The 24,932-nt window shown below is 42.5% G+C and overlaps 1 protein-coding gene across 1 annotated transcript in view; it reads right to left on the bottom strand.

The window, feature by feature from the left end:
- Positions 1–22,117, bottom strand: part of acss3 (acyl-CoA synthetase short chain family member 3) — a 38,257-nt gene extending 16,140 nt beyond the window's left edge. Inside the window, exons 1-9 of the mRNA XM_071512441.1 lie at positions 21,695–22,117; positions 20,406–20,550; positions 19,790–19,978; positions 18,657–18,791; positions 15,514–15,654; positions 14,672–14,752; positions 14,175–14,270; positions 12,492–12,643; positions 3,857–3,960 (exon numbers count right to left, since the gene is read on the bottom strand). Of these exons, the coding sequence (XP_071368542.1) occupies positions 3,857–3,960; positions 12,492–12,643; positions 14,175–14,270; positions 14,672–14,752; positions 15,514–15,654; positions 18,657–18,791; positions 19,790–19,978; positions 20,406–20,550; positions 21,695–22,014 (1,363 nt within the window). The 5' untranslated portion in view covers positions 22,015–22,117. The remainder of the gene's footprint in view (positions 1–3,856; positions 3,961–12,491; positions 12,644–14,174; positions 14,271–14,671; positions 14,753–15,513; positions 15,655–18,656; positions 18,792–19,789; positions 19,979–20,405; positions 20,551–21,694) is intronic.
- Between the last annotated feature and the right edge of the window lie 2,815 nt (positions 22,118–24,932).

Genomic DNA, 24,932 nt, shown 5'->3' with positions numbered 1-24,932 from the left:
ATCTGGGAGTCAAAAGTGTGGACTGTTTGTACACTCAGAGCTGTATCGCGACATGTGAGCCGTGTCCTGGCCAGACTGCTGACTTTTTCAGCCGACATCCCATTGGGCGTTTGGAAGGTCGCTGGTTCAAATCTTTGGACCGGCTGGGAAAACGAAGCTAGGAAATGTGAATGACTGAACAACTACCATCAAGACTGGATGTACTGGGCAGCTCCCAGTTCAGCTGTATGAACGTGAAGGTGGGTGTTGCTAGAAAAAAAGCAAGCGATTTCAGTCTGCTTTCCTTGGAAAAATAAAGGCTAAAAAATTGCTCTGTTCCTTCAAAAACGTATATAAATGAATGATGAACCATCTAATATGTTTAACCTGACCAAGTCTATTTATTTTGTCTCTCAAGTTTGCAGTCAAACTGAGTCGGGCACACACACAGACACACACAGACAGAGAAAAAGAAGGTGAGACGAGGAGCAATCCATTCTCCCGTGAAGAGGTTGAGAACACATTTGGATCTCGGCGCTGCCCGCCAGCTGCCAGTTATTGAGTTTAGCAGGGGGTGAAGAATCCAATGGGATTTACACATCTAGACAGAAATCAAGAGGGTGCCAGAGTTTTTTTCTCCAAACTCAATAAATCACCTGGTTGTGATAGATACAAAGTGTGACAGTATTTTGTGTTAGATTGTGTGTGTGTGTGAGGGAGAGAGAGGAAGTGAATCAAACTCCACCATGACAGAAACAGCCCAATGTTCAAGCAGAATGAGATGTTACCTCAAAAACAAAGAAGCCGAAGACAAAGAGACAGAGAATCAGCAGCTCTGTTCAGCACATCCAGTCTTGTAAAACTTTTATAAAGTCCTATCATCTTCACTGCAAGTCAGACAGGCTGACACAAAGGTGGAGAGTAGCACCGGTGTTTTTTATACCTTTGCTCTCTGCTGTGGGATGTATTAGACCTGTTAAGACCTGTCAGAGAGAACAACAACTCAGTGTTTAAACCACACAGCACAGACAGGCTTACTTATTGCAATTGTTGCTTATTGCTTACCCCTTCAACTCCCACACCGCTCACATTTACAGTAAGTGCTTATCGAAAAGCCTTATGTAACAATGGTTCAGTGTGTGTGTGTGTATGTGTGTGTGTGTGTTAAAACTGAGCACAGAGATGGAATTCCATTCCGCTGCACCCAGTCAGTTCTGAGAATTGATTGATATTCAGTTTCTATGTGCCCATGGATTACTGCTGTCCAATATGTATCTGGGTAGCGTTTCAATTCATTTCCTTTTCGGACTGAAGCTGAAATGGCCTTCCCCCAGAGTCACTGATCCAAAGCACAAAGCTACAGCATATGCTAGACTTAAAAAAAAAAAGCCACAAAAAAACTTGAAATCTGATTTCGCTGCAGTGACAAGAGGCATGAGCTCTACAGCCCAACTCAAGGGTCAGCAGATTACACTCAACAGCTGACAAGACGAGTCACATTTTTGCAATACTGCTATATTGAGCTCTTCACGCTCCCAATGAAAGACCAATCACACCAAGTGGGCTAATCTGAGCCCAAATCAGAGTGCAGTTCCCCAGATTGTCTGTCGCATTTACATCCTCAAGGTCGATGCCTTTTCAACGGCGGTATTGATTCCATATTTAACACAGAGATGTCTGCTTGTCCCGCATCGATCCTCCATCGGCATTAGCAGGATATTACAAAACGACGAGACATCCAATTGCGCTCTTGTGCTGTTGCTGGCACATTCATCATGGTTTGCCGGTGCTCGGGGAGGACAGTAATCGAGCTGAGAGAGGGGGAGAAAGCGGCATTAGCATGATGGCTCACTGCCTGGACACAAGCCTCCCATCCAGGAGGTTAAAAGGGTCTTACCCATTCAAGAATCATTAGGAACCAAGGCCTGAGAAACAATGCAGCGAAAACCATGCACCCAACACTCCCAATTACATATCTTATCATCCAAAACCACAACAGCCGTAATGGATAATAGGTCAATTGTGAGGCGAAGAAAGAAAGATTACGCACTTTCTAGCAAACAAACAGCAAACTCCCCCGCACTTGTCTAATGAACAACCACTGGTGTGTGAGCCAAGGGACATGACCTGACAAGCCTTTACTGTAAATGATCAGGGCTCGGCCACTCTGAGCATGACATTAATCTGAAGTGCAATGGTGCAATGTGCAATGGAGAGACTGACTATGTTAAGTGGAGGCTGATTAGCCACAAATGACTGCAGGCTGACTTTGTTTAAGTGAAAACTGACAAAATCCACATATAATCCTGGACGGTTAAGTCTGTACTTGAACAAGACTCTCCCAAAGTTAAGAACAAGAAAGTCAAGGCTCTCATCTGTCTCATCATCAAGTAGTCTGACTCAAAGGATGCTTCAGAGGGGAAATGGCAATTTCGATTTCCGCTTTGGAACCGGTAGACAATTTACTCTCGATTGTTTTTTTTTCTCTCCCATCCCCTCGCTAAATAAACAACTTAGTCCTCACATCTCATCTCGGCTAGTCGCTCTGCGTCCCATATGGGTGCAAAAGCAATTAAGCGCTAGTGAACATAATAAAAGACAATGCCAATCAAAGCCCTTGTTTAAAATGGGGCCATGGAACGTGCTTGGCGGAAGAAGTAGAAATGCACTCTGGATGTTTTCCTGCCTTCATTCCCACCTGACTTACAGCTTCAACCAGTCTTTTCTCCTGCGGCGGCTCAGAGCCAAAACAAAGTGAGGGGATCAGAGGAGGTCTGGCTACACAAGACTAATCATTAAGACTTTCAGTGAGACTTTCTAGATCCAATCCAAAAAAACAGCCTCCTATTCATTGACAGTGGAGCAGTTCCAATTTTCTCTTGGCATTAAAGAATTCAGTCTTGACTCTCATTTTGAGTTATTCAGGTTCTGTGTAAATTATGAAGCGTATTTTCCCCATAAAGCACCTCTCCAGTGACCTCAGCAGCTGTTTGTCTGCCCTATCTGCACATCCCAATCTAATTTTGACAGAGACTCAAATAACTGGTGGGAATGGTGACGCATTACGCTGTGTGATGATCAGTTCTCAGAGGAGCTTAGAAATTCAAACGGAGGGGGTCTTTAACGTAATAAGTGCTCCACTAGAAGGGGTCCAATCCCCCGGTCTACATTACAAAATATGCAGAAAGGATTAATCAGAGGGGGAAAGTGTGATAAATTGTGCTTCACAGTGACAGCGGGCTTTCAGGGAATAACAATTTTGTGGAGTTATGCCTTTTCTCAAGGCCAAGTTAATGTCAATGGGCTACTAAAATACAGCAAAGACCACATTTATAGTCTTCTCACACTGATACGCTTAGACGAGACTGAGGCTTAAAGATTGAGTCGAATTAAAACATTATATACAGCCAGTGCTAATAAAGCACTCAAGGTCTCATATTATCTCAGTATCTATGTGATAACAATTAAATCCTTGAACTTTTACTCAAGAATGCTCCTCAAGCTACTACATTGCCATTATCAAAACTACACTAAGCATCTTGGCACACTGGCGGCTCCAAATGACAGCGAGAGGTAACAGTTGGAAAAATTACTTTAATGCACCAGAAATCCAGGCAAAAGATCCAACGTTGGTAAGTCCAGCTTTGTGTTTCGCTCTTAAGTTTGGATTTGTTTCTTCCTGTGTGTGGAGAAGTGTCCATATCTGACACCAGAATTTCATCTGGATAAATAGGACAAATCTACAGACGGGTGTATTTTTACATAAAAATCTTGCCTAGAGCAGCTTTAAAGACATCAACAACATGATAATCGGTTCTCAGATTATGAACAAATCACTCAAAGGTTTATTGTCGGTAAATAGGAGACGCTTTCTTACCAGTCTGCCACCAGTGGTCCAGGACGGGAACCCCAAAGCTCTTCTTGGCCCATTCCAGCGTCTCCACGTCACAGCGCTCTCCTGCCAAGAACATGCTCCGCAACCTGGAAGGACACATACAGCTGTCAATCACCTGGAGGAAGGGTGACATTAGCTACTCTATCACAGGAATGTTCAAGACAAGTAGGTATCTACGCAACGGCAAAATATACTTTTCACGTTTTTCACTGCATGGAAAGCAGAAATATGACAGGGCATGAAGACAATCATGTAGTGAATGATACATCATATAGAGGCACATGGTAAATACAGAGAGACTTCATTTCTGTTATGCTACAGGGAACAAAACTATTAGTATGCGTTACAAAAGGCTGAAAAGCTCATTCAAGAGTCTCAATACAGTTGGTACAAATCATTGTTCAAATCCTCTCTACAGACATTCTTGGCAGACTGAATCTATTGAAGCAGCTATTGTAATTCATTAGTCTATTGTGAAGAGGATCAAAGTTACCATCCCAAATCTTGTTTTTCATTTCAGCTTGCTCATTACGTACTTCTATCTATCCAGAAGTTTGAAGATTATGCTCAAACACTGTTTCCGCTTTCTTAGCCTGATATTCTCTGATAATTATTTCCCAAACCATCACACCATATAGGACAACACACAAGCCGGAGCACTGTTATAAAACCCAAGCAGCATCTTTTCACAGACACTGGAGACTCTCAGTTGCTTCAAAAATACAGTTTAGATTGAGTTTTTTTATTAAAATAAAATCACAGTCTCCTGCCTGTTCAAGGAGAATACCACAGAGTATTGAGGTGTGAGACATAGAGACAGTTTGATCTGTATTAGTGAACATTCGGCGCTGTCTCCCATAGCCAGAAAAAGAGGGAAGAATGTCATATAAATGTGCGAGTCCATAAAGAATGAATTGGACAAGTGGGGAAATGGGATTTTGACAGTTACCCCAGGATGACTTTCTAGGCATCAGATCAAATTCTCTGGTTTAGAACAGACAGCATCACTAGAACATAAATCTCACTGGGAATAATAGTTCAGAAATACAATAAGCTGTAATATTACATCTATCATTTGCATTCAAATCATATGGGAATAACCGTCAGAACCACTTGACAGTTAATAGCATGGAAGTGTTTGTGTGTTTGAACTCATTTGAAGCCATTAAGATGCTATGTTTGTAGTTTTCTGTAGACGTTGGTTGCTCCTGATCAGCTTTTTTCATGCTTAACACACATGAACTTATTGAGTGATACATATGAGTTCATGTTTATTGTAGTGGCATTTAAGAGAGTGTGATCACATAATGACTTATGCAATGAAAGCCATTCATTTTGGCTGCTGTATTTGAAATTAATGTATCATTCCCTAGACTTGCCTACAGGTATTTTAGTGTTGGTCAGCATTCAAGAAGTCAGAGAAATCAGGGTCCATTGCCAAACCCCAAGTTCCCAAGTAGTGTTTATTTACCAACTGAAAGCTGATGTGACCCAAATTTTCACATAGGAAGCTCTTATCTACCGTCTTTCCCATGTCAAACGAATGCACCATTAAATGCTGACTGAGAAAGGAATAACATGGATTCTTACATGTGATTTAAATTTAATTGTATATAGAGCTAGTCTGAAAATGTGTGTATGTCTGTGTGTGTGTGTGTGTGTGTGTGTGTGTGTGTGTGTCATTCTTGGTACATCTCCTCTGTTGATTTTCTCAATATCTGTCTTCAGTGTCATTCTGTCTATCTTCTGTTCCCTTTCCACTGATCGAATCAACTTTCCCTCTCACTCTTCTTTAGTTGCTCTTTTTATTTCCTCCATGGAGGCTGAACCCCTGTTGGTTTAGTGTTTGTAGTCTTGTGGCATAATTATCTCTTCTATGTGATCTAAAAAAAATACCATGTATAAATGTACTGCGGGAATTGAGCGGAATCGCATGTGGAATAAAAGGATGACTCGATGACTGACTCAATGTACAATGTAAATGTAATTAGACTAAGGTAAGTGGCCAGTGGCTAATTTTTCTCCACAACCACCATTTTGACAAAACTGCCTCACACAGCAACTCAGGTCCACACTTATGCTCATACTGTACTTTATAAAGCCTTAAACTAAAATATCATGCACCTGCTTCCACTTAGACACAAGAATCATGACATCTTTATCATGATGAAATCACCTGATATTAGCAAAAAAAAAATCACATTTGTGAGATGACTCTCTCCTCCTCTCTTCCATCACAGATTCAGGGAAATGCATTTCTCTTCCTAAATCTATGATCACATGATTCATTTTGTGTATGGTTGCCTAGAAACAAGGGGTGGCTCATCTTGCCTTATTCTCCCCTACTGTAAAGGATTGTGTTTTCACACAAGACCCCAAACACCAAACCACTAAATATTTTGGTTGCGATACTGAAAAGTACAGTAATGACTGAAAATGAACAAATAATGCTGTAACACACAAGACTCACTCAAGATTCTTATATACAAATAATGTAAAGCATACAGCGACCATTCTATAGCAGCACAACACAAGCTGAAACTCAATACATTACACTATTTTACAGCAATCATGACCACAACCTCCACGTTCAATACTAACTGTTTTGGCTCCATGTCGTCAGAAACATCCACACAGGTTTTCTACCAGCCTTTTATGTAGTGGTGCAGTAAGCTGGAAGTAACGAGACATGATTAAAAATACATGTTGAATTGATTTAGTGATCTGTGTGTCTAGTAATAAGCATTGTAACATTGTTCTTATGTGAAGTGGCTGTATTCTGAGAGAGCTTGTGATTTAGAGCTGTGCACGTTGTACCAAAGCACAGCATTTTGAGTCTTAAGGTAAGATTTTGGCAAGTCAGTTTGGCTCTTTGCATGAAGCATTTTGTACACTGAAACTCTGTTGTGAAAACTGGGCAGAAGCAATTGTAAAATACTGTAACACACACCAGAGCCTGCGGTTGACTTCTTCCCTTGAGACTCTTGAACGTGTCTCAGAGCTCATTCAATATTTCTCACAGAAAAGCCTTTTGGACCACAACCAGTCTGCCTTCAAGACAGCCCACTCCACTTACACTGCGCTGCTCGCTGTCACAACACTCCAGCAGAGTCGACTCTCTCTCTTCAGTCTTCATCCTCCTAGACATATTCGCTGCCTCTGACAATGCCAACCTGATGCTCCTCGCCACCGCTGCTGACCAGAGCGTTTCTGAGTCCTCGCCGTCATGATTTGCCTCCTACCTGTCGCACTTATCAGGCATCGTGGAGGGGACCTGTTGTTTTCACTGGAGACTCTATACATTAGATCCCTTGGCCCTGTCATCACATGCAGACAAACTCCATTCTACTCTTCTTTCCCATCCCCTCATCCCACTCATCTCCATTTGCCTCACGGACATTTCAAGTCGGACGCCTGCCCTCCACCTAGAACTCAGTCTCGACAAGTCTGAGCTGCTCTTTTCCCCCTGGCAAACCTTCTACAAGACCTCTCTGTCACTCCTGACGAGACCCCGGTGACTCCTGCCCGGCCTGCCAAGAATCTCGGTGTATCTCTCGACAACAAACTCTTGCGAGGGCCACATCGCAGCCAATGCACTCAAAGTCAAACCAAAGGATCAAATCAGACCCTTCCTCACCAGAAACTTCACTCCTCGTTCAAGCTTTAGTCGTCTCTCGCTTGGACAACTGCTACGTCCCTCTAGGCCGGCTTCATTAAACACTCCCTCCAGGCCCTGCAACTCATCCACAGCCCTTTTTTATCTCCCACATCGCTTCCCTCCCTCACTTCCCCCCGCCTCCACTGGCTGTGTGTGACTGCTCATATCAAATTCAAAACACCGCTACGAGGCTGTGAAGGGATCTGCAGCCCCGTGACTCCAGGCCACGGTGCAGGCCTACATGCCAGGCTGTGCTCTACATTCTGCCACGGACGGCCGCTGGTCATCGCTCCACCCGTCTCTCGACTCTGCCCCCCACCCCCACCCCCCCCCGCCCAGTGGTGGAGTGACCTTCTCTCTCCGGTCGAAACGGCAGACACTTTTCATCTTCTAGACTGAAAGATTTCATCATGTCATCCTCTCCCCACTGAACCCTATCCTCTCTCCTCTGAACACTCCAATTGCTCTCAAAAAATCATTTCTACCTCTCCCCTTAGCTGTTATTTTATTATTTTTTTCTAGCATTACTCTCTTATGCAGTTGTTCTAGGGTCACAGGAATCGCTGCACCGCACAAAAATGTTCTGCAATGTTCTTTTATTCAGTCACTATCAGTCTGGCTTCAGCAAGACTCCTTTCACCACCCATAGCCAATAAGTCAAAATTGCTAGGAAAATTGCTACAGCATGGAGTGTGCAGTTTTATGTCCAGTTTTCCTTGGTGCATACTGTTTAAAAGTGGGTTAAGCAAGTGGAGTGTGTTGTAATTTGTCATACTTGAGACTTTGTTAACTGACAATAGTTCTTACTGGTTAAAATATTATCATTTGATTAATAGGTTATATAGGGCATGGCTATAGCAATATAAACTATAATCTAATCTATAGATTGAAGTTTCCCTATTTGCAACTGTAATGTGGTTATAGACTTGTTTACTTTATTTTTTGATTTACTCAAATGCAGTTGATTTGTTAACAGGACAGCTTATTTACCTATTCAATTTTTTTCAATTTTAAAAGCTACATTCCAATGGAAGTTTATTATTATTTTATACTTTACTTATTAGGCAAAAAGTTAGTTATATGTAAAGATAGTTTATTTTTGTTGATGGGATGTTTTGATCCATCAAAAGAAACGCTGAAAATGTTCTGTGTTCATTTCATGAAAATGTATATTTTACTATTCTTTTTCTTTCTAAAGGCCGTAGTATAGTGCCTTTTTTCTAACCACAGATTTTTGACAGATGACCTGCATAATATGTATTTTTATTTTCTTTTTTAAAGCTAGAGGGACTAATTATCTAGCCAATATGGCTCTAACCTAGGTTGCTAGTAATTGTGTTGATCTGGGACTTAAAGCTTATTTGACTTTTGCACTCATTATAATTCTCTGGATAAAGAGCATCAAGTAAATGCCTAAAATGTATTGCGAACGTAGCTCAGCCAAGACCAAAATGCAGCCTGGATTAACAATGCAGCTCAACTCAGCTGTCAGATGGATTCTGCCCTGCGGGAATAGAGCGGAATAGCATGTGGAATAAATGGATGACTCGATGATTGACTCAATGTCCGGGCCATGACCCGGTGTGCTAGCTGAAAAACTTTACGCTCCCACCAGCCTGCCTCTAGTTATTCAGGGACAATTCAGATTCTCTGTGGCTACTGTAAGTTTTCTAAGGAGTTCAATGGGAATGCAAGTTTGGCAGATTCACACTGACAGACTGACCTTGGGCGGCCTGAGAAATGGGAGTGGGAGGGCGATGGTTTGGTGCCCAAGCTCAGGGTCAAGGCACCGAGTCAGTCAGAGAGACACCCATGTACTGTGTTACATGCTGAAATGAAGTTCATCCTTCCCATTCCAACTGAATTCTCAAAGAAGACACCAAAAGTCTAGTGATGCTGATGTGTCAAACACTTCAGACAGTGACTGCATGTAAGTGATGTGACGCAACAACACTGCCATTTCTTGAACACGTTTCAGCGCAACACACAAGTTGCATTTTTTACTCAGGTTTGTAAAGATAAGACCGTACTAATCTCTACAGCATGACCTTGGTGTAGTCTGATAAAGCAGAAAACAACATAATCTTAGGGGCTATTCATTCCATGGCCTTGAGTCATGTCTTGAGTCCAGAAGCTGTTAATACGCTTAGGGCTGATTCTGTGGGGTCAACGCGAAGGCCTTTCTGTAAGAAGAGACGTTGCTTTGAGCTGAAGCAGAAGACAATTTAATTGAAGGTGGTGAGCGAGATTATTTTCCTTTGTTTCTTGGCTCCTATTGTTGAATACTGTGCAGTAACTGAGCAGAACAGCCTTGGTTCGCTGTGTAAAATTCATGTGCAGAGTTTTGTGATGGCCGCTGTCTATTTCGTCATATCTACAGAGTAGAGTCCACACAGACGGACACTTCAAAACTAGTGCAAAAACCCAGAAAGTCGGCATCAGACCTGTGTGTAATGTTGTGTGAAAAGTGTGTGTGTGTGTGTGTGTGTGTGTGTGTGTGTGAGTGTGTGTGTGTATGTGGCTGCAATGGTGAGCATGCAGAAATCCATTCGCAATGGGAGCAATAGACTGGAGAATACCCTAGACTATTTCTCAGGAGTTGTGAGGATAACTCATTCTATTCAAAGGCGAACCAAGCGGAAACAAGACGGGCCCGAGCGCCGCCAATCAAGCTGGCGTTCGCTGTGTGCCAGAAAGCGCTATCGACCAGAGTCATGTACTTTGTCACTTGTTTAAGTGCGAGACCCTGAGCTTTGAGCTTGTTTAAAACACTGCCGACAGAGTGTCTGCCCGTTTGTCGCGGGGTGTTTGCGGCCCCGCAGCCGATTTCTCAATGTAGTTTTCACATCCACGGTGACAAGTAATATCGCTCCAGCACATTGATAATAGTACAGGGCCATTACAGACCGAGGCGGCTCCATGGAAAGCAAATGTCTCGCAGTGTCAATATGCCCTAGATAGGATGGCTGAGTTGTATGAAATTACCATTTGAAGACTCTCTGGCATGAAATTATGTTTTCGATAATAAAGCTAACAGAGTTTTCTGAAAGGTCTTGGCACTTCCATCAACACACTTTCAATTAAGACCAGCAGTGTTTGTATTAGTATTGGCATATCCTTCAACGTGTTGTGGGAGATGACAAAATACACTGACTAGATTCAGGTCCATTAAGCTACAGGGCCGCAGACACTATGCCAGGATGAATTTTTCATGTGTGTCTACACCACACAGCCTACTGAACTCCCTATAGCCTGCTGAATTGAGTGCAATGTACAGAGAAAATACTATCAGGAGTTCACAGGACCAAGGACACATGAGTTCAAGCATCAAGATCAAGAAAGATTGGTGTATCTTGATACTTTATGGGATTTTTTCAGCAAAAAACCCCCATTAAAATTCAACATTCAACAGAGTGACAAGAATTCGACAGCTGATCAGAAGTATGGGACTGAAAGGGTGAACCAGATATTCAAGTGTCCTGCACCAAAATGAAACTGTTTCACCGCTGCCATTGTGGCACGGTGACATGTTTTCCTCAGCGCCATGGGGAATTACAGTAATCTTTCACCAACCTGCCTTCTCCAAGGGGAGAAGACACATTAAGAACAAGAAAGTGTACACCGCAGTAGCATGTGACTGAAATGACAGATTGTGGCAGGGCAGAAACTAAGAGGATAAATGCCACTGATATTTGCGGCAAAACATCAGAGAAAAAAATAATCTCCCCCTCCAGGAACAGCATTTAGAAGGTGTTATGGATTCACCACTAAGGAAAAGCAACCAAAGACCATCACATTCAGCACATAATTCCAGAGTTACTGAATGATTCACCAGGGCCATAGGTCATCCGCACTCAGAATTGCTTTATGATTGTGTGCTTAGGGGCGTCTTCAGACTACTGAACAGAACAAGAGCGGTGAATTGACACCATAATACCTCATGGCCAAGTTTTGCAGTACCAGACCAAACAATTAACAATTGTGCACCTTAATCTCGCCAGTATTTGACTCCCTGGACCAAACTAATGCTATGAAAAATGCTGTTCATTTTCCCTTTGAGCTACAGGTGACCCTTACCTGAACAGAGAGCCGTCGAGCAGCAGGTTCACGCAGTGTGATTTAATATGGGAGGGCGGCAGTGACCTGCCGTTGTTTGTTATCCATCCTGATTAAAGCACAAGCGGGCTGGGCTGAGGCTGCAGACTGTGAGTGATGAAGCTGGGAGAGGGCTGTGCATCAACAGATGGCCACAGACTAACAAGAGGCTAGACAGGCTGTGCAAAACACCATCAGCCACATGGGACACTTCCAACACATCATCATCAACTGGTGTTTCAGAGCTGCGATCCCAACCTACACTTAGCTGTTTGAAAGTTAAGCTGTTGTCATCACTGAACTGCGTTTCTCCATACACTAAATTTCTGAAAAACACAGATTAGTTTCAGTCTGTGTATCAGTCAATCTTCATGGTATGAGCACTGATGATAGTTTGATAGGCTGAAGTTTGCTTAAATTTTTCAAATTAAAGAACCTCTTTATTGTTTACCATCTCAACTTCTCAATGCCCTAACTGGCTGGTGTGTGGGCTCCGTTTCCCTTTTGATGATGTTTTTAATTTCCATGGTGTAACATCAAAAGCATATCATCGCTGCTGGGTGAAAACATTGTGTCTCAGAAATGTCAATTTTTCAGAAATGAAGAAAAGCAGCCTGACAACAATGTATTTTTGGTGATATCCAAAGGGTTTTGTCAGGGTTTCATAAGCCCCAGAGTTTAGAGAATTTTCCCAATCCATAGAAGAGTAATCCCTCAACTGAAGTAAAAACATGAAAACCACCAAAAATGGAGATGTGAAGATATATTCTCTCATCTAGCACTTATTTTGTAGAAATACTACAAAGCAATTTGTTCAGTCTTGGCTCTGTGCTATTCCATGTTGTGTGGTGTGTTGATGTCTACCTGGTCAGGGGGTATTTTCCCCCAACCGCAGCATGGGGGTCCTGCTGGCGGATGGCTCGGATGGCGGTGGGTGCCGTGAACATGGAGGAAGCTCCGTGTTCAGACAGGACGCGGAAGAACGCCCCGGGGTCTGGTGTCCCCACAGGCTTACCCTACGAACAGACAGGACAGTGACAGCCGGTTAGTTCACAAACTGGAACAACGACGCCGACGTGTGAATCATACGATCGGCTGAGCAGACAGCAGATGTGCAGATAGTCTATGATGAGTAGATAGAGTGAGCTATACTGCCTGAATTTGAGCAAGAACATTTGAGCAATATTTTTGTGATGTTCAGCTGTATGAACTCACTTCAGCTGTGAACTAGAAACCATGAATATTCATACAGCAGCTGTTTGAAATGAAGAGCCGCACTGGAAGGCTGCCTTCCAGACAGATGGGGCCCAAAAATTCATGGATTAGAAAAGAGGATTGCACTATCGAGTATCAAGTATAGTGTGTCTAGAGAGATATAGACGAGTCGGGGTATAGACATAAGAAACCTGCAGGCTAGTGCCTCCAATATCAATTTCTAGAGTGTTCAGCCAGGCCGTCCCTACAGCGAGAGGACAATTGCAGATGAAATGAGAACGGTAAACAGCAGCAATGAGCCCTGGCTGTCATTTTTCTGGCTAAATATTTGCATTTGTGAATTGATCAGAGGAGAGACAGAAGGTTGGGCAGCAACATGCCCGAAGACAGGCAGGCTACTAGAACGAGGGCCACATTAGACAAACAGCGAGGCTTGAGTCAAACATTGATTTAAGGCAGGCAAATTAATTCAGCACCCAGCACTGCTGCTGCCCACCAGAGTGCTAATGTAATGAATGGCCATCACTTCAAGAAATACAATGTAAGACACACTAGGAAAGATAAACAGACAGACACAAGTAACAGCATCCCCCCTCAGTTCTGGTCTGCAGATGCTCTTACATGCTTATAAACCTCCACAAAACAAACCAGCCTGCAAGGAGACTGCATCTCCACCAGCCAATGGATATTGGTCTCACAAGACAAAGCCGAATCAGCAATAATAATCAGACTAATATCAAGCGGCTGTGCAAAACACACATTAGGGGTTGTTTATTCCTTTACTGGTTATCTTTATAAGAAGTAAAGTGGGCTGTATGAGGAAGTTGTGCCTGGAAGGACCAAGGCGTCAGGATGTGAATGGATATATACTGTTGGCTGTTTGGATAAACTAGTGTTGTCACGATAGCCAAAATTTCAATGCTGCTTCAATACCATTGCAATCGACATACTGCAAGCAAGCTGAATTTCCATTTCAACGTCACCTCCAGAGGGAGGAAATGTACAGATGGTACATAAATTGAAATAGTTTAAAGGAAGGAGGAGGACTGGAATAGACAGAACTGCAGTCTGGCTCTTGACAGTGGAGTGCAGCAGTCAGAGTCAAACAGCTGAAAACATGGCAACAGTGTCAAACAGTCCACCACGTCTTGAACTGGATCCCAGTCCAACTAAACTGGTGCCAGTAGCCAAATATGGATCTGTTTAGCTTACAGAGCAGACAGAGCCAGAGACCCAACCAACATCAAAACTCCCGTGCAAAAGTCGCTGCAAAGCTGTCCAGGTCAACTATAGTAACACACTGCTTGATGGTTTTCCTTCGTTTAGACGCACCTCATAGAGGATGGTGGTGTTGCCATGGAGCAGCGGGCCGTAGCAGATATAGGAATGGCCGACCACCCAGCCCAGGTCAGACGCTGCCCACCACACCTGAAACAGAGATGAAGGTGAAAACATGTACAGACTCACCTATGTAAAATCTTCTGACATTTATGTTTGTCAAACCACACAATGTACTGACTGTAGCTCAATAGGTGGAGAGAACTGTTGAAGTTAGAGGTTTGTTTTCCCTTCTACCAATGCTAAAAATGTATACAGTCACAGTAAGATGCTTTGCCCACCAAATATGTTATTTTATGTAGATATAAATGAAAATAAAAGACAAAAATAAAACATAACACACCCAGAAGTTATGACCCCTGAGTTGACTTATATGAGACATGGTGATCAAATCTTACAGCAAGTAGCCAACAATCCCTCTCTTTGTTGACTTCATGCTCTTTGTTCTCGAGCACGGTACTAACTCAGAAGGCGATGCTTTATTGCCTTACATCTCCAGGACTGAGCCCATAAATATTTGACATGGTCCATTTCAGCATCACAGCATAGCCCGCAGTGTCTCGCACAATACCCTGGGGGACGAGATAAGAAACACATCAGACTGGTGACAGGTTTTGCACTAGGCAAAGGAGCGGGGGTTCAATACCAATCCAAACACAACCGCTCTTGTTTTCACATTCACATGCAATTCCACTCTCATTTTCCCTGTAATTAATGGCACTGTATAAACATTTGTGAACAAGCAAGATGATGTGAACGTCCTCAAGTCCATAAGAGCAGAATTATATTGTTTCTCTCCAGTTTATTGTCTGCCTTTAGCCCAAACTGGGGAGTTAATTTTGTCATGTCTCTTACCAGTAGCACAGAAAAAACAAACAAACACCGCAGGCAATAAGAGCCATTAAGAGCTAAGAGCGCTATTAAGTCCAAGAACTAGCCAGCAGGTGGGTATTTTATATCATCTGTTGGCCAGAGACAAAAGGGTAGTATTGGGCAGGAGCAGAGCTTTTTCCATTTGAACATGCCCGCAGGCTATTCCTCCTGCATGAGCTCCGACGCCTGCTGTGGAAACGCTCCGTCTTATTTATGTCAAGGTGATGGTGTTTAGAATGGGCCTGGACTGTTTTGCAGAGTCAAAGAGCAGATGAGTCAGGCAGCAGCCCGTCAATACTGACAACATTTAGACAAACACCGGGCCAGCGGCGAAATCCTGTAGCTCTTAGTGTGAGAGTGTATGTTTAGGTGTGTACATGCATTCATAAATCTATGAATCAGGAATCGATTTTTAAGGATTTCAGTCACTCCTGATGACAACCCAGATGAATGCCAGTACCTTAGGTGTCCCAGTCGTCCCGGAGGTATAGAGGACATAGAGAGGGTGGTTAGAGGGAAGGGGAACACAGTCATGAGGACGAGCGGTGGCCATCTCCTCCTCCCAGTCCAGAGTCAACTCCGGACTCATCGACACTTTCTCCTAAAGCACAAATACAAAGGAGCCATGTTTATTTCCATTATAAAACTGCAATAACAGGAAAACAGGGAACTGTAAAAGGGGCAATAAGTATGATTTTTACTGTCCCATATCAGGAAATGAGCATAATATACAGTATCGATCTCTTTTTGATCTCACAAAGGTGGCTCACTTTTAAGCAAGGTACACTACCAAAAGTCAAAAGTTTGGACACACCTGATTGAATGTTCTATGTTTTTCATTCTCTTAAAGCCATTTTGATCTAAAGGCTTATACTTAAATGCTTGAAATTTGCTTCTTAGACAAATATTAATAGTGAAGTTGATGCCTATGTATGAATTTCTTTCCAAAGCCTTTGCCTTTCCATCAAGGCAAAGGGCGGCTACTTTAAAGAATCTAAAATATAAGATAGTTTTGATTTGTTTAACACTTTTTTGGTCACTGCATTATTCCATTCGTGTCATTTCATTTTCAGTTTTGATGTCTTTGCTGTTATTCTAAAATGTGAAAAATAGTAAAAATAAAGAAAAGTGTATGTGTCCAAACTTTTGACTGGTAGTGTACATCACCATGGTAACTTAGGCTGTACACCTAGCCTCAGCAGGTTCAGTTCAGGCCAACAAATCCAAAAGTATAAACACCCCGCCTCCTCACCAGTAAAAATGGCAAAATAAATGACATCGTTTCTACAGGATCCCATGGACTTGGTTTAATAACCTTTCTTGCAAAATTTCCATTTACAAAACCAGATATGACCAAAGTGTTACATCCAAATGAATGAGACAATGAGAACTGTAGAGGGGGAAACTATTACATTAACAGATAGTAAGAAGCACTGTTCGCAGGGTTCCAGTGTTTACAGACTGGCAGAACTACTTTGTTTTCCATGATGATTTATTAGATCAGAGATATAATATACCCATATCCCATCACTGCCCTGGGGAACATGAGGCTGTGACTGTAAATAGAGAATCTTTTCACAGCCTCAATGTGAAGACACAATACTGTATCGATGAAAAGTGTCTCGGCTGTGGCTTAGTGACAGGGCAGTGATAAACCTCTTTATTTACGCATTTACACTATCTGCGATTTTCCTCCAGCAATCCTTTCCAGCCTTGGCAGCAGGAACAGCGTTACTGTTCGCTGTTCAAATGTTTTTGTATTGCTCATATTTATTCATTATAATAGTTTGTTCTTCTTGAGAGAAGCACACAAATGTTAGTAATCCATTTTCCCCCCATACTTCCCACATCTACAGTCTACTAAACGTACTGAAATTGTCAGCAGCACATGTTCATAGTCTGGTTTATTGCTTTTATTGTTTTATTTTTTCTGCCATTTTTATTACGTATTTTTATATTCTAGCTGTGTACTTCTGTTCTGTTTCCTTTTCCCCGCTGAATCATATTACTTTTGCTGCTGCAAAGGCCCAATTTCACCACAGTGATCAATAGTAACTTAAATCGGATGCGCTGGATCTGTGGCATGTGATTGGCTATTTGTTACAAGCCCCGCCCCTTTAAAGCGAATGTGCTCATAGCTGGATTGTCACTCAAGGGGACAGGAGGGGAGAGATACTTGTTCCATCAATGTTGTTGCAATCATTACTGGTCACTGATAGAAGTTGATTTTTATATAGTCGATATTATTATTAGTCGAAGGTTATAGATTACTTAATGCCCCTTTCACATACATCTCTTTTTGCTTATTTCTGTAAATCTCTTTGATGTTCTCAGTTCAATGAAACTGAATCATCCCTCAAGGCTAAAGAAAGGTTCTGGTCATGACATACTTGGCACAGAAGGTTTTTCAGCGACTCAGTTCAAGAACCAAGAACTCACTCAAAATTCACACATCTTGAGGCGAAAGGCAGGCCATCCCATAAAATCTCCAGCTGGCTGAAATGCATCTCTTCTCGCTCGCTAAAGCCAAGGCAGAGCGACACTCGGCTGAATTAATAAGGCTTTCATGTTGGAATCCGTGTTCACAGAACCACGTCCTCTCGTCTTACTGCTTGGCTGAGACTGCAATAATTGATAAGTCGGCACCGAGCGTCTTTGAAATGGTTCTTTACGTGATTTTCGGAGGCATATTTCCCATGAGTTTCCTGTGAATAGGAGTTTTCTGAGTTCATTGATATTGGCCTAATGGCTTTATCAGTGCCTCTGTGCCCTCCATGTACAGTTTCCAAGCCAGCACAAGATGTACCGCCCTAAGAGAAATGTTATATTTCACCGGATGATTCACTGATAGACAAGATCGGAGGGACCAAACCAGATAAAATAAATGTTGTAATGTTCATTAAAAGAGCACAACAGAGCCAGACAGCGGTACATGAGGTAACTGATGACAAAATTGAACCAACTCAGACATGGAGGCCAGAAAAACCAATTTCAGAAGAATGATTGCAATACTATGCAATCAATTTTGAGAATGATTTCCCAGAGCCCGAAATTCTAGGTTTTTCTTTTGTGCCTGCGTGCGAGTGAAGCAGAAGCAAATTCCAGCTTGCTGTCACCATATTACTGTATAATTGTGCGCTGTATAATTATTCCACCCAGCTCAGCCTGGTTTCACTCTGGATCTGCGCCAGCCTGCCTTTGATGGGAGCCTACCTCAGTCCCTCAGCTATACACATACTACACACACAATTTCCACTGTGTCTCATCTACTTGCCACCACATGTATATTGTTTCTCCCATTGATTTAGTGGCATCGTTTGTCATATCGTCGCTCCATTCAAAGACATATCGCTGCAGTCAGGCAAAAACATCATAATTCCAATTTTTATCTTCAATTGAAGGATCAGATGCTCCTCTGTGGGTTGAGAAATATCTATGACCCTTGGCCTTAGTAGCCCCTTGGATAAAGTCAAAAATGCATTTTGGAGATATAAGGTTTTCACCCAACAGCAGCCGATATTGTGACAAATCACATGCTATCACATAACCAGCAGGTTTAGAGGAGAGTTCCTTCACTGTGTTGAGTGTTTAACTGGCTCTTACCATGTTGGGCCTGTTGTAGATGAGGACTTTCGAGGGCCGGTGAGAGCTCAGCTCCAAGGCCTTCTCCACCAGAGGGATGTACTCTACTCTCCTGCCTGGCTCGATGCCAAACGAGGCCGTCACTATCATCTTAGGCTGAGGGACACAGGGATCAGGCGTGAATTTAAACCTGTGAAGCAGTCAGACTGTACAATTTGCATAAATTTGCCAAACTGTACTCTAGATTCCAGCATCAGAGAGATTTTCCAACCTTTATCAAAGGTGGCAGCCAGCGCTCCCATCCCCACTGATTTGAATGATTGTTCTTTCAATTCAAGCTATATAGGTTTAGTTCATCTAGATCAGACCTTATTGAAATGCAGTGATACAGCATGGGGCAGAAATACCTTGATTTAATGATGATGTGAAAGCTATACATGATATTTGCACAACATATAGCAGGCTTACCGAGTAGTCAATAGGCATCTTTTAACTGTTTTACAACATAGTCTTTTAAAGTGTGATAACCATACAAGTCAAATGCTTGAGTCAACTATCATTCAGTTATTATGTATCCTCTGAAATGTTCCGCTACGTTTGTGAGCTGATGGGCTTCAAATGTATTATGCCACTGGCAATAGCTAATGTACTGTATTCCTTCAAATTTTCATTCATATAAAAAAATCACTTAAGGGAGATCATTATGTACAAAAACATTCCCTGTCAAAATGTGAGAGTGGGCCATTAGCTCTTTCGTTGCCGTCTAAAACAATCTCAGTGGATGTGGCATGACCATTCATGAGCTCGTGATTGCTGGAGATGATATGAAAAAGCCATGCAAAGTGTTTTCCACTGTGTGAATGATTCACTCTGAACTTAAAGGAAACAAAGAGGCCTGATGCACCTCAGGCCTTCAGTGTTTCAGATATTTTGCAGGATGAGTGACACATAACCAATGGCTAAAGAAAATTAGGGGAAATTATTACCTCCTGTCATATTATTGTCCTGCTTCTTATAGGAAAACAAAGAACAAAGGCATCACATTAGCCTGTCATCAGTACTTTTTAAGAGTCGCCAGCCTATTGACAAGTGAAGTCAAATTAACAAAGATCACACAGCCCTATTGTCACGCCTCAGAAGCTGCTTTTTCTAACCTTGGCATGACTGATGCGGACAGAAAGCTCTTTGGAGGCGAAGCCACCGAAGATGAGGCTGTGGGGAGCGCCGATCCGGGCGCAGGCCAGCATGGTAAACATGGCCTGGGGCACCATGGGCATGTAGATGACCACCAGGTCTCCTTTCTGGACCCCATTCTTCACCAACACTCCAGCCAGTCTGGACACCTGAACCAAGATACAGACAAACAAATGCAAAGAACACTCTGAAGTATTGAATATCGAGAGGGTCACAGTTTTGACGACATTCACACCGCAGGCCTTCATGCTCCATTCCGAATTGCCGTTCCCATCTGATTTTTTGGATGACTATTCTAGGATGTAAGCCATATAAGATACCAATATGAACTGACAGTGATGTTGAAAAGACACCTGTTCACAGAGTAACAATAACAAAAAATGTCACATCCATGCCTACACCTCTCCTGCTTGTTTTGAACACATTTTGGTTATGATATGTACCTTTGAGGTTTGTAGCTTTTTGTGTTGTTCTTGTCACACTCAAAAACATCCTATCCGTGTCAACATGAAAACCAATCTCAACTGGGCCACTTCATGCAGCAGTGTGAACGCAGCCCTTGACAATATTGTTAACCTGGTCCTGGAGCTCTCTGAAAGTGATGATCTGTTTGGTTCCAGTCACTGGACTGTCGTAAACGATGGCAGGCTGCTCTCCACGGCCGCTCTCCACATGACGATCCACTGCGTTGTGGCACACGTTCAGCTTCCCTCCCACAAACCTGTTAGAGGACAATCATCATCACTGAAGCAACAACATATTAAAAGTGTGATTTCAGAGTTCCTAAATGGAAAAACAAAAATACATTTCACATATCCTTCTATACACACATGTTTTTACAAATATACAAAATTGGCCAAATAATGTATTTGTATATGTTGATGAAACATATTTAAGATGTAAGATATACTGAATGTCATCAACAGCGCACAGGAAGAAAGTGTCATCATTTTTGGGCATTTTTTGTATATATTAAAGAATATCTCTAAACTACAGAAGGGCAAGAGGATTTTTTTTTCTTATAAAGTGGACACTTTTATTTTCCACCTTGCCTTTCAAGGCTTCCATACTAAACATATTCTGAAGTATTATGTGAATGCTTTTGTTGTTGATGCCTATTCAGATAAAAACATACGTACCTACTTTTGCAAACAACACACAGGTAACCACTGCACTGTGATAAGGCAGCATGGGTTCAGCTCATTCTGATGCTCTGCATATGATAAAAAGCAGCAGGCAGGTGGAGCAGATGGTGTCTGGGATCTCGCTGTTTTGGAAGCCAGTGAGACATGGGGCCTGTGTCCTTCACTTTAACATTACTGTACCAGATTCAGGGAGCTAAGTCTTTCCCACCAGGCAAGATGGTGGGAATGGCTTAACATAAGTACCCCCCCCCCCCTAAAAAAACATGTAATTTCCATCTTCATACATCATTCCTAATGTGGGTGGGTTGTCATGCATGTTAATAGCCGCCCCCCCCCAAAAAAAAAAAAATCTGTCAAATGGAAACATGTTGTACAGTTCCCCCACTAAAAAGAACACAACAGCAGCTTCTCTTTTAAACAGGGTTCCCACATTCCCTTGGACATCAGATTCAGGGACTTTTAAGGGACTTTCAAAGTCTTGTTTGGTGAAATTCAACGACTCAGAATTGGTATGTTTTGGGGTAAGACATGACTGACATTTTCACGATTAAATAGGTGGGAGTCGCGCGGAAATACTTAGGAAAGTTGATTTTGAGCTGAGTAAACACAGCTGCGTTTGACAATTTAACTTGGCAGAACTGCGGGGCACTATAATTCAACGCAATGGGAATCTCTCTTCCGTCTGTTTTTAAACTTTTTTTTTTTTACATTGGAACTTACCAGCTTGGGAAAACTGGATCGTCAACATGCAAAGTTTTCCTCCACGGTTCAAACCAGTGAACATCGTGTCCCACTTCTGCCCAGTATTTCTCGGGTTTGTCCCTGGCTGAGGCGAAGGCTCGGCTGTACGGCGTGTCGGACACATAGTTTCTACACTGAACGGCGAAATGCTTCTTCAAGACGATGTTAGCAGCCGCCTGTGAGCCTGTTCTCACCTCACGCTGTGCAGAAAGTGTCCAGAAATGTCTCCCGACTGTCCCCTTGCGCTGAAGAGGCGCGTGGTGATTCAGGCGCAGGAGGTGTTTTATTTGTAAGTGCATCGCCGCTGTATAGTGCGGAGCTGGAAACTTTTCAGGCTGCGTGCGGTGTAAATTGGTCCTATTCCGGGTTTTCCCCGCAGGTGAGGGACTTCAGTTCTGGACGAGATCCAGGACTGGCCAACGTGAAGTGGGGCCACCTAAGGGAGAGAAGGAAGGCTTCTAGCACAAAACAGCCCGACAACACCCTCAAGGAATGCGAACTATGAACTGGATGTAGTTGATTCACGAGAAGCCTTGACTCACTTTCATATCGGAAATACTGTTGCACAATAGATAAACTGGCGATTTATAACCAGGCTATTATTAATTCAAAATAACTGTAGCCCTGCCAAAAAAGACTATAGTAATCCTGTGGTGAACTTAGAATGATGTACAAACATCATGTAAGTCCCATTTGGAACGTTATAGTGATATTATAGTGTCACCATTGAGATAGGTAAAGTAGCATAAAGTCCTGTAAGTTCACTATAAACTCACTACTCAGCATCATAGATACACTATAAGTTCCTATAGCAATGAGTAGTAATATATAGCCTCAGAATGGACTGATGGTTTGGTCCAGCTGTATTAGGCTTTGAGTGTTTTTATGGGCTGTATGCAACTTTAAATGTAAGTCAGTCTCTGTTTTTAGTCTTCACTCAATCCCCCAAACAGTCTCAGAAACATTCAGGTTGTAGCATGTTAGGATGCAAGCAAAGAGGAAATCCATATTATATTGATGCTATATTTACTATAAGAGCATGGTGTAACCTGCTTGGAGCTCCTCTCTCCATCGCAAATCTTTCTTTACTAGCAACATTAAACTCTCCGGGTATCAATACTCCTCAGCGAAGAATGCAAATACTTGTTAAACATAAAATGATCACAGGGGAATGCGTTTAGGGACTTGTCTGGGGATATTTATGAACATAATTGCGGATGCTGTGCAGAGTCAATTCAAGCACACAGAATGTCTCCCTCTTTATTGATTGTATGAGCCGAGTGCCTTCCAGGTCTTCCTGACCTGATCTGTCAGAGAAAAGCCCTATAGCAGTAATATAGCTTAGAGCAGCCATTTAGATTAGTCAACAACTGCAGCTTGTGCAATCCTGTCACACCACACAGGCAGTGGCTCTGTTTTATTGATTGCTGTCCTCTCATGGTGTTGTGTACGTCTCTGTCATCATTCCCTTCAGCCAAGCCACTGGTAATTAATTACCCATAATCCAGCTGACCCCCTGGAAATGACCCCTGTGTGAAGTGATCACTGGGAACCACTGGTTGAGTAACCCACCCATCTGACATCAGGGGTCATTCTGTCTATTTATAAATGCGTTGCTCAATGTTTTCCATCAGCCTTTTCTGCAAGGATCATGTTAAACATGTCACTCTCCAGTAAAGCCTTTGTGTTTCCCTGCAAGGCAACAAGCTCAGTTTTAAATTCAATGAGTTGTAATTCAGTGTGTGCGTGTGTGTGTCGGTTTGTGTGTGTGAGAATTCATTACCATGACTTCACTCACCAACCACCTTTTTATAGAAACAGTCAACCTCCCTGGAACTTTGAATTGTGGCCACTTTTAAGGCGGTTTGCAGGGAAAATAAACAGGAAATACTGCATCCTAAAACACGACAGCCTAAAAGATGTTAGTCATAAAAATAGCGCTTATATGGTTTTTTTTCTGCAGATTTTCCAAGTTTTGAATTATTGATCAAGGTCCTCTTGAAGCCATCATCCTTCCAATCTCATCCCATTTCTTTTCTTTTCCAGCGTGGCTCCACGCTCAGCCGGACGTGATGAAACAGCGCTCGTCTTTTACCTCAGATTGATTTGCATTCTATTCCGTTTCGAGGGGGGATGTAAGTCACAATCTGTTTTCATGTACAATATCTTCTGAGTATAATCAAAGCCTTGACAGTGAAAAGGATGCTCCCCCCCCCCCACCTCTCTCTCCTCGCTCATCCCATGCTGCAATTTGTCCAGCACAAAGGTCTCAGTAAATCATGGCTCCCCCAGACACTGCCATAACTCTTTCTATAATAGTACAGATGCTATTGGCAGAATATGTATCATTTAGATACTCCCTGGCACTGGCCACAGACGTGCACTGGGCACTAACTGATGGCTGCTAGCGGCGGCCAATCAGACCTAAACTGGAGTTTAGGCCGCCTCATTATGGTTCCCTCCGTCTTGCCCCTTTCTCCGAGACGTGATGTGTGTGTGAACCCTTTGAAGCAGGACTCAGTCAGCTGCCCTTCAGAAACAGTTTGAAGCAAATTGCCAGTATTTATCTACAAATGATTAATCTCCAAGCAGTGTTTCAGTAGCCTGAATATGGATTTATAATCAAATTAGTCTGAAGATAATCATTAGAGTTTCACATTCTGAATGGGTTTTTAGCACAGCGGTAGGCAGTGAGGCTTCTGAGAGATTTCAGTCAACATTATTCTTTATTTTAAAATGAGATTTCATCGTGAGGCTACATCATTACAGCTTATTACCAACAGCTGAGTGAATTAGATTTTAAATGATGAGACATTGGACCTACACTGAATGTACAACATATTAGGGATACTTTTCATGAAGTACACTAATGAAGTGAATCCAGGTAAAAGCCATTATCCCTTATTGATTTCCCTCATTAAATCTGTACCAATCACAAAGGAGGAGATGGAGATTAAGAGAAGCAGATGAGTTAGAGAAGGATTTTTAAGCTTTGAGATAATTGAGATGTGGATTGTGCAAAAGGGGCTGCAACTCAATATGAGGAAGATGTCCCTAATATAATGTCACTAACGTACATTCAGTGTATATGATCAACTAAAATCCCAGGTGAAAACTGGCATATTATCAATGAAATTTCAAGCTTTATTCTGCGTACTAAATCTCATATTTATATATCGTTTGCTGCACCTCTGGTGGAAGCAGCAAAGCTAACTTG

Source organism: Centroberyx affinis, unplaced genomic scaffold, assembly GCF_046629955.1.
Source record: "Centroberyx affinis isolate AG114_WGS23_722 - 3 ecotype Tasmania unplaced genomic scaffold, CSIRO-AGI_Caff_v1 ptg000277l_1, whole genome shotgun sequence".
In the NCBI taxonomy this organism is placed as follows: Eukaryota; Metazoa; Chordata; class Actinopteri; order Beryciformes; family Berycidae; genus Centroberyx; species Centroberyx affinis.
Note: the sequence above shows the minus strand (reverse complement) of the source record. Positions and strands in the feature narration are given on the sequence as shown.